At 39.3% G+C, this 12,961-nt stretch overlaps 1 protein-coding gene across 1 annotated transcript in view; it reads left to right on the forward strand.

The window, feature by feature from the left end:
* PTPRZ1 (protein tyrosine phosphatase receptor type Z1) overlaps positions 1-12,961 on the forward strand; it is a gene marked incomplete at both ends in the record, with an annotated part of 137,523 nt that overhangs the window by 70,782 nt on the left and 53,780 nt on the right. Inside the window, 4 exons of the mRNA XM_084284857.1 lie at positions 5,167-5,346; positions 9,738-9,889; positions 11,265-11,360; positions 11,617-11,683. Coding sequence (XP_084140983.1) covers positions 5,167-5,346; positions 9,738-9,889; positions 11,265-11,360; positions 11,617-11,683 — 495 coding nt within the window. The remainder of the gene's footprint in view (positions 1-5,166; positions 5,347-9,737; positions 9,890-11,264; positions 11,361-11,616; positions 11,684-12,961) is intronic.

Below are 12,961 nucleotides of genomic sequence, written 5' to 3' on the forward strand. Positions count from 1 at the left end.
AAAACATATCTCCTCACTAATAAAATTTTATGATATTTAATATTAAGATATTAATTCTATAAGGCCCAAGGTTTATTTTTAACATCCCATTTCTTCAGAAGCTATAGCCATATTCAGTATGAAGAGGAAAAGCAGAGTATTTGTTTAATGTGTTTAGAATTCCATTCATTTGGTTCAAGGTTTAAGTTCTCTCTGTATAGGGATATTTTCAATTGATTTAAAAGGACTATTTTGCATAAATTCTATATTACATGCAGGCAGCATTGCTACACAGTAGTAAACAGCAGAACTCATCATGAAGGCTTACAGCTCACCAGACAGGCACATAGTAGCATGTCAGTATGCTGAGAAACCCCTTTCCTGGCAAGCTGCTGGGAGGACCACAGCCCACTCAATTTCACAGCTATCTTCAGCCCTGCTCAGTTGTTCTGTTTACATAGGATGCAGACACACAGAGAAATGTTTGACAGATGTTTTTTCTTTCAAGTATTGTTACAGAAGACTGAGCTACAGTAACGCCTTCTGGTCCAGATCTTCCAAAAGCTGCAGGAGATAGAAGTGGAGCACAAAATGAGAATAGCATGTTCATTGCAGGGATTGACTCAGGAGGATAAGGATGAGGAGCAGAGATGAGTATGAACATTTCCTAGAAAGAGAGAGCAGACAAATTTTCATTGGACATTTTGCCTTGGGAAAAATGGTAAAGGTTATGGTATAGGCAGCCTTCTATTAACTTGTCATCTTCTGAGTTCAGGCTCATTTTCATTCGCAGTGAATTGTCAGTTACTTCTTCAGAGCTGACAGCTTTGACAAACATTACTTCCTCTGTGCACTCTTCACATTACATCATGCACATTTTTATTCTCCTCAGATTTCCTCCTAAGCAAGGAACAGTTTGGAGAAATTCATTTTCCAAGCTCAGTTTCAACAATATTTTTCAAAATGGCTGGCACTGCTTTGATTTATGGTTTCCATCATAACACCTACAGTAAAACAATCTGCTCTTGTTTAAAAACATTTGGTTCTTTTGCTTTTACTTTGCTTTTCTAGAAGGCATGTAAACCACAGCAGTTCCACCACCTGCTGCCTACACTGGGTGTATTTACATCAGCATTTTAGATTAGATCAGGACTGGACTTCTGAAGCAAACCTCCTGGTGGTTCCCCACTTGCCAGGCTTTGATTCCCAAGGCAGAATTGTCTCAGAGTGCATGACATGGGTCATGGATCATCACTACTGGTATTAAATATGAGATGTGCTGCAACAGTACATCTAATGTACTTCATTCGCCAATGGACATTCAGTCCATGAGGCTAGACAGAGATAGGCTGAGGTAAAAACCTTCTGCAAGACATGGTGTGGACATCCAGCCCTCAACCCCAACTGTTTGACTCTATAAATCCACTCACTTGCTAATGTAGACAATCATTATCTGCTCCAACATTAGACATATATTTTACTGTTCAAATATAATTTGAACCATCACAACTGAGCCCCAGTTCCTTCTGAAATTCCTCATGTTCCTACTTCAGAATGGACCCTGTCATTGATTACCTTTACATTTAGTTCCTCATCTTTTACATTTAATTCCACAGCTTTTGATCAATGCTACAACTTCTCAACAACTACTGAGTAAGTGTGGTTTTGCACTTGACAAATAAAATGTACACAGATCTCATTCCTCATTACTAGTCTCAGTATCATTTTTTCCTGTGAAAAAGCTCCCATATTGCCTGTGTTTCTGAGTGTGTAGGTCACATGTATTTCTGCAGCTCTGAGCAATAATAATAATAATATCTGCTGGACCAGAAAGAAGAAAACTGATTAAAAGTTGTCACACACCTATTCAGATTTTCCAGCAGGAGCATTAATTTGGGGCATACATTTTATTTGTCTTAGCTAGAAGATTTATCACTTGGCCTGTACAACCAGGAGATACTTTTCATTTATCCTTACATGATTTCAGCTATCATTCAAACAAACAGAATAGATGTATTTTTATTTTTTGTCAACCAGAGGGTAGCAGAATCAGCATTTCCTTTTTGTTTTTTCATACATAGGGTACATAGATCAGCTTCTTACCATGTGTATTAGCGAGTGTATGGCAACACATACAAGTAATTACATGAAAATCACTGTTCTAAAGTGTTTTTTTGTTGTTGTTTTGCTTTGTTTTGTTTTGTTTTTTTTTGGGGGGGAGAGGGGGCAAAGGATTCAGAGGTGCCCTAAGATTTCAGTAACAATAAGTTCTTTCTGAAAAGAGAATCTTTGTATTATAATCTCTTGACTGAATTGTCATTGTGCCTACATATAAAAAGAAGCATAACATTTTCAAATATTTTTAGGAAGCTCATCTCACAGCTTTCAGGCCTTGCTAGGAAACAGGAACTAATGTTCTTCATCTCACCAAGCCTTTCAACTTCTCTCATTTCTTTCTGGCAATATTAATGAAAAGCTTCACTTCCAGAATGAAAGAAGAAACTTCCTCAGCTGAGCATCACTGTAGTGCCTATAGCTGGCATCCTACCTAACTCCAAGTGCCCTGGCTCAGGATACTGTGATGCATTACAGTGTTGGCACAACACTGTCTTCTGGGATGAGCTAAGATTACTAATGTTATCATTAGCTTCATGCTAGGGATTAGTTATATTATACACTGATGCTCAAATAACAACTACCAAGGCAAAGAATTTACGTTCTACATAGCAAAGCAGAAACATGAAATATGAAACTAGGAAACTTAGAAGGAAATTACAGTTTCTCTAATTTTAATGTATGTGTTTGAATTGAACTTGATAGTGGATAGAAGGAAATTTAAAGGGAAAATTCAAATCTGGGATACTTACATTCATCAGAAGAAATGTGAGAGAAAATATCCAAGTGGTGGGACATAGGATGATTTTCCGTCAATTCTAGTGTCAGTGAAGGAAGGAGCAGAATAAGGAAAATGCATGCTGAATACAGACATAAGATGATGTGCTGAAGGAGAGATTGCACATTAGCCAGGAGACCGTGTATGTCAGTGGAAAGAGTGAAAAGGTTTCTACCTGTTTCATTGGGGAAACAGCCTCACGAAGTCACGGGCAAGTAAAAGAGGCAGAGAGCAGAGCTGGCAGTGTGGCCTAACTCCAAGGGATAGCCGTGGGCAGCCAGCCAGGCCTAAAATGGCAGAGCCATTCAGAGAGCCAGGGAGACTCCAATGGGTTTGCAACAGCTTGGAAGATCATGGAGTTGGATGAAAGCATATCTAGAAACAAAGGCCTGTCTACAGGGATGCACAGGGCAAGCTGAGAATGGTTATTTCTCAAGGTTATGTCTGACCTTGTTTGGAGGCTTTTCTGTTTAAAAAGTTAATTATTTTAGTTTATGCTAATATTAAATTGGCTTTTTTGAGTTTAAAGGCATTTAATATTTTTTTAGAAAATTATAAATGACCTGAATATGCTCATCTCCAACTTCAGCTTTACTTGGACTCGGATTTTTTAAAGGAAGCTTTTGAGAGAGAAAACAAAATATTACTCATTCTTTTCATATTAAACGCACATTAAAAATCAAGATATTACATTTTTTGTCTAGGTGATAAACTACAGCTCACAGCTGATACTCAAAGGAGGCATTACTTGAGGAGGAGCCAGCAGCTGAGCAGTGTGCCCTTCTCAAAGGACCATTGCTCACTCTGTACGGGGCTGTAATCCCCACCTGCAGGAAATTCAGCTTCATAACACTATAACTAAAATTCTTTTTGGTTTGCTTGGCCATTGTGCCTAGCAGTTTCTTGTGTTCCTGTTTAAAAGAAGCAGATGGGTTTATGTGCCATCTGACGCCCAGTATTTCTGATGTGGCAAGGCGATATTGGTAACTCACCTGACTCAATACTTGTTGAATAATTTAGCTCAGGTTTGTTTCTAGGTGGCTAGCTATCCAGACGAGCATCTTGTATTACTGCCTATTGTCATGGTTACTGGCTGCATCTCTTCCCCCCTCACTGAGTTTTCTGAGTGCAATACGAGGGCTGTCCTTGCCTGGGGTACAATACAGCAAATCTTCCACTGACAGACTTGGATGTACCACAGCAGCCTGTAAATGAGCACTGGCTCATTTCAGCATGTCTAATAGAATTTAAATGTGTGCATTGGATGCAATAATATTAGCTCTTAACTACTAGTAAGTGGGAAGCTAACTGAAGCAGTTATTTTTTCTTAGGTCTGCACAGTCAACCCTTGATTTTAATTAGCCCCTTCAAGTGTTATCAGAATATCCTGTCAGGAAAAAAAAATAAATTTGTATATATTTAAATGCATATACAGCTAAAATATTGTATAACTTATATTACTATATTATATAATCAAAAGATTATTGGAGCAGCTGCTAACCCCTCACACTGGGCTGTACAGTACTTCATCATTTGTTAAGGAACATAATCAAGTCTTTGGCGAAATTCAAGGACATGCTGTCTGTGTCCATGTTGTCCGTGTCTAAACCGTACCATGTTGTACCATGTCTCAAATGCCATGCCAGCCCCTGAGCCCTAAAGGAGGCACCCCGCTGAAGCACAGGACCTCCTGGCAGCTACACAGAGTGGTAGCTGGAGTCCCTCTGCATGGTCCACCACAGACAAAGCCAGGCCTTACTGCCAGGCTGTCTAGGCGGAGCATCACAAACCTTTTACCTTTTGCCAAGTAAAATCATTTATCATTTTTCCTTCTGTGTAAAGATTACTTTAAAGATATTATGATTTCATTTATTTTAAAAGGTTTCGAATTCTTTGGGCAGGAGGAATGCTGGTGACATTCGTATGATGAAAGTTTTTTGGAAAGGAGGGTTTCACAGTAACTCCCAAATTCTTTTCAAATGCCAGTTTCTTTCATCTGAAAGCTTATTTCTTTCGTGTTTTATTTATTATTTCTATATGTCATGCTTGAGGTGTTTTTCTTGTTTCCTGCTTTCCCTGGAGATTCATATTCATTTGAGTATAATATCTAAAATCATTAAAATGTGACCTAATTCTTGAAGATACAACGCAAATGTAGTTGTGTTGAGTATTGCTACAGATGAAGGGAAGGTATTCTGACCACAGATTGCAAACTGTTTTAAATTTCCTACATTACAATATATGGATGCCAATTTAAGTTTTAAATGTTTTTACCACAATGTTTTGATTTCTAGGAACTTTGAACCAAAAGAACTGGGGAAAGAAATATTCAGCCTGCAATGGTGCCAAACAATCTCCTATCAATATAGATGAAGATCTCACCCAAGTAAATGTGAATCTGAAGAAACTTAAATTCCATGGATGGGAAAAGGAAACTTCAGAAGATACTTTCATTCGCAACACGGGCAAAACAGGTAAAAAATAAAAATTTAAAAAAAAAATCATTTTTGGAGTTTAAAGAGGTCAGCAAAGGAGGCCAGCCAAGGACTTTTAATGAAACTTTTTTTCGTTTTACTTTTCCTTAGCCTCTGCATTCTGAATTTATCCATCAAATATTATTAATAACAAAAGAGAGGTGATAACTATAACCAAGCATAACAGAGAAATCACTAAAACACAAATGGAAATTATGTGCACAGACAGATAGAGCCAATGCAATCACAGCATCACTATCATCCCATCATGAGCACTCCACTGAAGCTAAACAGTAATTTAGAGTTTTCTACAAAATAATGATAGTTATTACTACATGTCTAGAATCTTCATTGAGTATACAGAATTATTATTTTTTAAAGTATGAATAAATCACCTACTCATCTGAAAGTACTTCATGGACCAGTTGTAGTTTCAAAAAACTCTGGGTGGGATTAATCACACTTAGACATATGTATGTATACTTTTAATAATATATATGTATATTCACTTAAGATTCTAGACATGCAGTAATAACTATCTGCATAGTAGATAGCTGTAAAATAAGCTTATGGTGGCATTTACATTGTCAAATAATATTCTTGCAACCACTTTGCTCTATAAGTCCAGAATAGCAGTACCCAAAGCTGCTTCTTGGAAGCACTGTTTCTTGTTGCAGGCATAGGCATAAAGGAAGGTGTTTCTTAACAATTGTCTCTGAGCCTTAACTAGATCCTGTGAGATGCCTTGGCCAAACATTTTATTTTGTTTTGTTTTGTTTTGTTTTGTTTTGTTTTGTTCATAGAAGCATAGAAAGGCTTAGGTTGGAAGGGACTTTAAAGATCATCTACTTCCAACTCCCCTGCCTTCCCACTGCCACCCAGTAGATCTGCTTGCTCAGGGCCTTATCCAACCTGCTCTTGAACACCTCCAGGTATGGGGCATCCACAGCTTCTCTGGGCAACCTGTTCCAGTCCCTCACCACCCTCTGAGTGAAGAATTTTCTCCTAACACCTAATCTAAATCTACCATCTTTTAGTTTAAAACCTAAACCCCTTGTCCTGTCACTATCTGCCCATGTAAAAAGTCAGTCTCCATCTTTCTTATAAGCCTCCTCTAACTGTTGAAAGGCCCCAATGACGTGTCCCTGGAGCCTTCTTTTCTCTAGGCTGAACAACCTCAACTCTCTAAACCTTTCTTCGTAGGAGAGGTGCTCCAGCCCTCTGATCATCTTTGTGGCCCTCCTCTGCTGTGAGCCATAGACCTGGATGCCTCTCAAGGACAGAGCAGAGGGGGACACTCATCTCCTTCAACCTCCTGGCCACTCCTCTGTTGATGCAGCCCAGGACACAGTTGGCCTTCTGGTCTGCAAGCACACACTGCTCGTTCATGTCGAGCTTTTTGTCCACCAGAACCCCCAAGTCCTTCTCAGCAGGGCTGCTTTCAATGAGTTCTTCTCCCAGTCTGTGCTCATGTCTGGGATTGCCCTAACCCAAGTGCAGCACATTGTATTTAGACTTGTTAGAATCTGATTAGGTTCCCATGGGCCCACTTTTTTAGTTTGTCTAGGTTTCTATGGATGGTGTCCTTTCCTTCTGTTGTATCAACTCATAGAATCATATAATCGTTAAGGTTGTAAAAGACCCCCAAGACCATCTGGTCCAACTGCACCACTCAGCTTGGTGTCATCTGAAAACTTGCTGAGGGTGCACTCAATCCCACTGTTCATGTCACTGATAGACATTAAACAACACATTAATCACCAGTCCCAAGACAGACCCCCGAGGGACACCACTCATCACTGGCCTCCACCTGGACACAGAGCCATTGACCACCACTGTCTGGTTATAGCCATCCAGACATTTTCATATGCACCAAATAGTCCACGCTTCAAATACATATCTTTCCAATTTATAGATCTGGATGACAACCCTTTACTCTTCCCAGGCAACATGTCCCTTCTAAAACCTGCACATTTCCTTCTTACAACTCAATAGGTCCAACAAGTCCACAGGTCCTTGCTCAGCCACACTGATTTCCTGCCTTCCCTGATTGACATGGGGATGGAGAGTTCTTGCTCTCTAAGTGTCCTTAATGAGTTTCCATCTCTGATCAGTTCCTATGTCTCTAAGGACAGTTTCATGGAGGATCTCATCCACTAATCCTTTAAACAGCTAAACTTCCAGGCTCTGACTTTGCTCTTTGTCAGACCCATATTCCTTGAGATTACAAACTCAGCCAGGGTATGGTCACTGCAGCCCAGACTGTCTCCAGTCTTGACCTCTTTAATGAGTTCGTCCACACTGGTGAGCAACAGGTCCAATAAAGATTATCCTCTGGTTGGTTTGTATAATACCTGGACCAGGCAGTTATCCTCAGTGCACTCAAGGAGTCTTCTGGATTGCTTACAGCCTGCTGTGTAGCTTTCCAGCAGAAATGCAGATGGTTGAAATCCCCCATCAGGATGAGAGCCTGCAAGGAAGAAGCTTCTTACAACTGAAGCAAGAAGGCCTCAACAGGCTCCCTTTGATCAAGCAGCCTGTAGTAGACTGACCACAAGGCGTTCTTTATTGATTCAGTCCTTAATTTTTACCCCAAGCTCTCAACCTGCTCATGGCTGTTTCTCAGAGGCAGCTCTCCACAATCTTTGCATTTCTTAACACTGAGGTAAATCTAACATTTCTTAACATGAACTTTTCTTAACATTCCTTGTTGCAGACTCATTTGACCCTACATGAAAGAGGAGAAATGGGTGGTAGTCTTCTGGCATTACCAGTCTTGGTAGCCTTTTTCTGATATTGTAAATGTGGGCCCATGAGAGGCAGCAAACCTCACTAGAGAGATTGTCCAGATGGCAAATGGGTGCTTCAGTGACTCTCAGCAAGGAATCACCAATTACTAACACCCTTCACTCCTTTTTGGTGGCACTCATTCTAATACAGGTAGTTGGTTGGTCCAACTTTGTGCAGTTGTCCTTTCCTGGGTCTTGACCATTGTTCACACACTCTCCTTTTTCCAGCCCCAGAGCATCATATCTGTTGCATAGGGGCACCTCAGTGACAAGGAAGAGGACTGTTCCTCCTACTCCAAGCACAGATGAGGGTCAGTCTTCCTGATCTTGTGCGTTAGTCATGTCTGTCAGTTCAGGGTTGGAAGCCAGCTTACCTAAACCTTGCCAGGACTTGAGGTCTGGCTGTCGCTCAGACCATGTCAGTGCACAATACCATGCATCAATCTTTCACTCAGATTCCTGGATACTATACTGCCCAGTGAGCTCCTCTCACAACACAGCAATGTGCTCTAAAAGTTCATCCAGCTGGGCACCCTTGTGCCCACGACACCCACCTCTGTCTTCAGGCCCCAGGGGGCTTCCAGATTCTGGAGATCCCTGCAACTGAGGGTCTGGGCAGCTCTCTTGGCCCTCAGGAGGTCTATTTGGATGTTTTTGGTGTTATTGTTTCTGTTTATTTATGAATTATAATTATCACTTACTACCCTTTGCCCTAGTACCTGATATAAATAGTGATAGTGAAATAGATTTTTTAAAGTCCAATTCAGTTGATGTGAGTTCTTCCTCCTCTGCGGTGATTCAGATATTATAAAAAGAACTGCTAAACTCTGCAGTTAAAATTGTCTTCAAGGTCTTGAGGAGAAGGATGTAATAAAATGCAATGACATTAGTTCTGTTTTAGCAAGAGGTCAAAAAATTCACAGTCTCTGCAGGTGGAAACACCAAATGTGTGGCTTTGGTCTATTCCATCCTGTTAATTCCCTCCAGCAGACAAATGTTTAGTCCCATCTGCAGTTTGTATACAGCCCTGTCCAGCTGAGGACCTGTCATCACTTCCTCATGGTGAAGGCTGCCCCACAGGTAAGGGGTCTCCCAGACAGGACAGACCTCCTGGTAACTGGCTATACCTTTTTTTCTTTTTTTCATCTGTTGCCTTATGGTTGGTATCTAGAATTATGATCATAATGAGTTGTTTCATTTTTTTCCTTTTTCTTAAAAATATTGATGCTTTCAGGAAGCTACATATTTTAGGATTTTCTTTTCTTGGAAGGTCAGGCTGGTAGCTAAGCCAGTGTTTCTGCACTGCTTAGCCTGATTGTGTGGCAAGTTTTCTGACACAGACAAACAGTGCACTTCAATAGACTGTTTTATGAATTACAGCATGAAATGAAACATATTTCTCCAAGTTAATAATGAATTAACACACTTCTTACTTTGAATAACCAGATTCCTGACAAGCTGCATATGAAATATAGGAAAAGAATCATATAATATTTAACTTTTAGCACCTACACTGAAATATGAGAGTCACAGATGCCTTGTCTGGCCTTTATATTGACACTTCTGTGTGTGCTTTTTTTTTTCCTCTATCTCTTTGTTCAGTGGAAATTAACCTGACAAATGATCATTATGTAAGTGGAGGTGGCTTAGACACTGTATTCAAAGCAAGCAAGATCACTTTTCACTGGGGAAAATGCAACGCATCATCGGATGGATCAGAACATAGTTTGGAAGGACAAAAATTTCCCCTTGAGGTAAAGTACAGAATCCATTTTGAGGATTTTTGATTCTGCAAAAAAGTAACATTGTTTACTAAACACCTTTGTTCATCACTTATTTAAAGTCTAGTTGTGAATTTAATCATCACTTCAATCCAAATTAGTAATATTTTAGTAATATTTAAATGATGAGAACAGCATTGTGAGGCATTAGTCCATTGAGGGTGTCTAAGCTGTGCATTTTGACACATCCTTTAAGATGATATTGGGAGCTGCTCCTACTAGTCTGACAAAGTTTAAAACCCACAGGTTTGGCTTACCTTACTCCAAGTTGTGGTTTATTTAAGGTGGAAATGGATTTTTCAAAGCTGGGGATTTGTTGAGAGCCCGTGAGAGCCAGAAGCTGCTTGTCTCGTGGAGAAGTGTGGCTATCCTGCCACGTTGGAAGGGGAGTTGAGGCAGTATGCCAGGAGCCAGTACATGAGAGCTGGTCCTGTGTGGCTCCGGGCTGTTTTGACAGATCTTGTAGTGGTGTGAGGATGGGGAGGAAGCAAGGAGCAGCTCTTCATTTGCTGAAAACATTCTGCAGACCATCTTTCAACCCCCATTGTTGTGATATGATCGCTTTCCAGCTAAAAAGGCACAGTTGTGGCAGGCAACCGAGCTGCTCCACACTTCAGACACTGGATTTCTGTGTCAGAGCAAAGCAGTAGGGCCAAGGTTGTCCTATTTTCCATGAAGAGCTGTGAGCCAGGAGCTTTCCTTGGGAAATGTTTTCTTTACCTCACAGCTATTTAAAAGTTCCCATTCACACCCCATCTGTCCCACCAAGAGATCTAAGAGAGGATCACCTCCATCATCACCTAAGAGAGGATCACTCTCCAGATCCAAGAGAGGATCCACCACAAGAAAAGCCACCATGAGCTCCTGCTGTCAGTGACATGGCAATGGAAGAGATTTCCCAACTGCACCAGAAGAGAGGAGGAAGAGATGTAAATCCAATGCCCATGACAGCAAATGTGGTCACAGAATACCTGGATTTTTTTATTTTTTTTTTTTACCACATTTCTCTACACTTACTGCAAGGCAGATGCAGACAAGACGCCTTGCCTTTTAGTTTGTGTTATAGGACTGATTTCAAGATTCATCTCACCTGAGTACTCTAGGTTAGACATCCATTATCAGCTAGTTATCTAGGCTTACTCTATTTTCCATGGAGAATATGCTCCTTGATATGCTCTACTCCTACAGACTTAGTGGTTTTCTGGTATAGATCTTTTTTAGATAAGTAACAGCTTCTTAATTAATTCTATTAATTAATTCTCTTGAACATTTTTTTTTTCACAAACTAGGCATATAAATAATTAATTTTATTTTGTATATAACATATTTTAATACATTTTATTTGCAGATGCAAATCTACTGCTATGATGCAGATCAATTTACAAATTTCGAAGAGGCAATTAAAGGAAATGGAAAGCTAAGAGCTTTATCAATTTTGTTTGAGGTAAACAAAATACATCTTTGTGTCATTAAGCAAGCTTTGAAACAGCAGATGTTCAATCTGAATTTAACGGGTTCCAATGTGTGATCACTGAGTTAAAAATTTACATATGTTTTTCTAATTTATTTTCACAAAAAAAGCAAATGGGCAAATATGTTTGCACTCCTTTAGGTTGTGTATAATTTTGTTGGTAAACTGCAACCTTCAATTTTTTTTTCATGAAGTCTGTGCTGTAAAAAATGCAATTTCTTTTTAACAGATTGGACTAGAAGATAATCCGGATTATATTCCAATCATTAATGGAGTAGATAGTGTTAGTCGTTTTGGTAAGTCTGCTGCCATGTTTTATTGAATACCGTTAGACTAAGTTCCATTTCAGCATAATTATGAAACTTTAAAGTCATTCAGGAACGCAGTTCTCAAGAGCTCAGACACATTTATTTTTTTTAAGAAATGACATAAATCATACATTTAGTTTAGTACAAGACATTATTTGTAAGACCATCAGTTACTGTAAATGAATAAATATAATTATCACAAAAAATTTGCAACTTTTAAAATGCTAGGTGAAAAGAAAGGTCTGATTTGTTCCACAAACTTTCTTAGGCATAGATTACTGGAGTATTATATGTGGTTGGAAGCCAAATAGTGCAGTTGTATCCATCCAAGATGTGTTTTACAAACATCAAATATTGTATGAACGTTAGTATTCAGTAGACTCAGGGGGGTCAAATGCTTTTTTTTTCAGTAGCTGCTATGCAAATTTGAAATAATTTGATTATATTACATTTGTACTAGTATTATTTATACCAGCTGTTTGCTCTTCAGTGTTTTAGAATTTCTTACGGTTTTACACTAAACCACATGGACTTCAGGGCGGTGCATGAAGAGATATGTACTCTGTTTCTAATTCGGTTACATAGTGGCTTCACAGAAGAATAAACACAAATGACTACTGTCCTGAATAGGTTTATTTTCTTGCTCCATGAATGGCCACGACCCTAACAAAATAGTTAACATTGCCTCAGTTTTCCTACATGTAACGATACTTGAGCATTGCAAAGACCTTTAATATTGATGGTTTGGAAGTTGTTAAAGACTCTTAATGTCACTATTTTGAAAGCTTTCAAAAGCATGACAGTAAAATTGAGATCGTTTTTCTCCAGAAAACAAACACTGTTCAATGAATATAAAAGGGAGTAACTCCTGTAAATTACAAAGACAGAGTAGGGGGACATCGAAAGCTGTTAGAATTCACTATCTTTGTGTGCCATCTTCTGTGAAACACAAAGGAGAATGAGTAATACATCAAGGCAGATACTGTCCTACAGCCTTGGATGGGAGCTGTAAATTATCGGCAGCAAGATTCAAGATACAGACACTACATGGCATTTCAACAATGAGCAGAATATGGTTTTCTTGAATAGAGTGCAAATGAGCTCTGAAAACTCAGGTCACAAGTAAATCAAGTTGTTCATCATGAAGAAAAATGAATAGCATACAATCTGTCCTTGTCTGCAATATATATGAACTGTCCTTGTCAGTCACATCTGTATTGTATGCATTTGGATCCCAGCTGCTGAGCTCTCAGGTTGTACAGAGGA

This window comes from Netta rufina (assembly GCF_964035555.1).
Source record: "Netta rufina genome assembly, chromosome: 1".
NCBI lineage: Eukaryota > Metazoa > Chordata > Aves > Anseriformes > Anatidae > Netta > Netta rufina.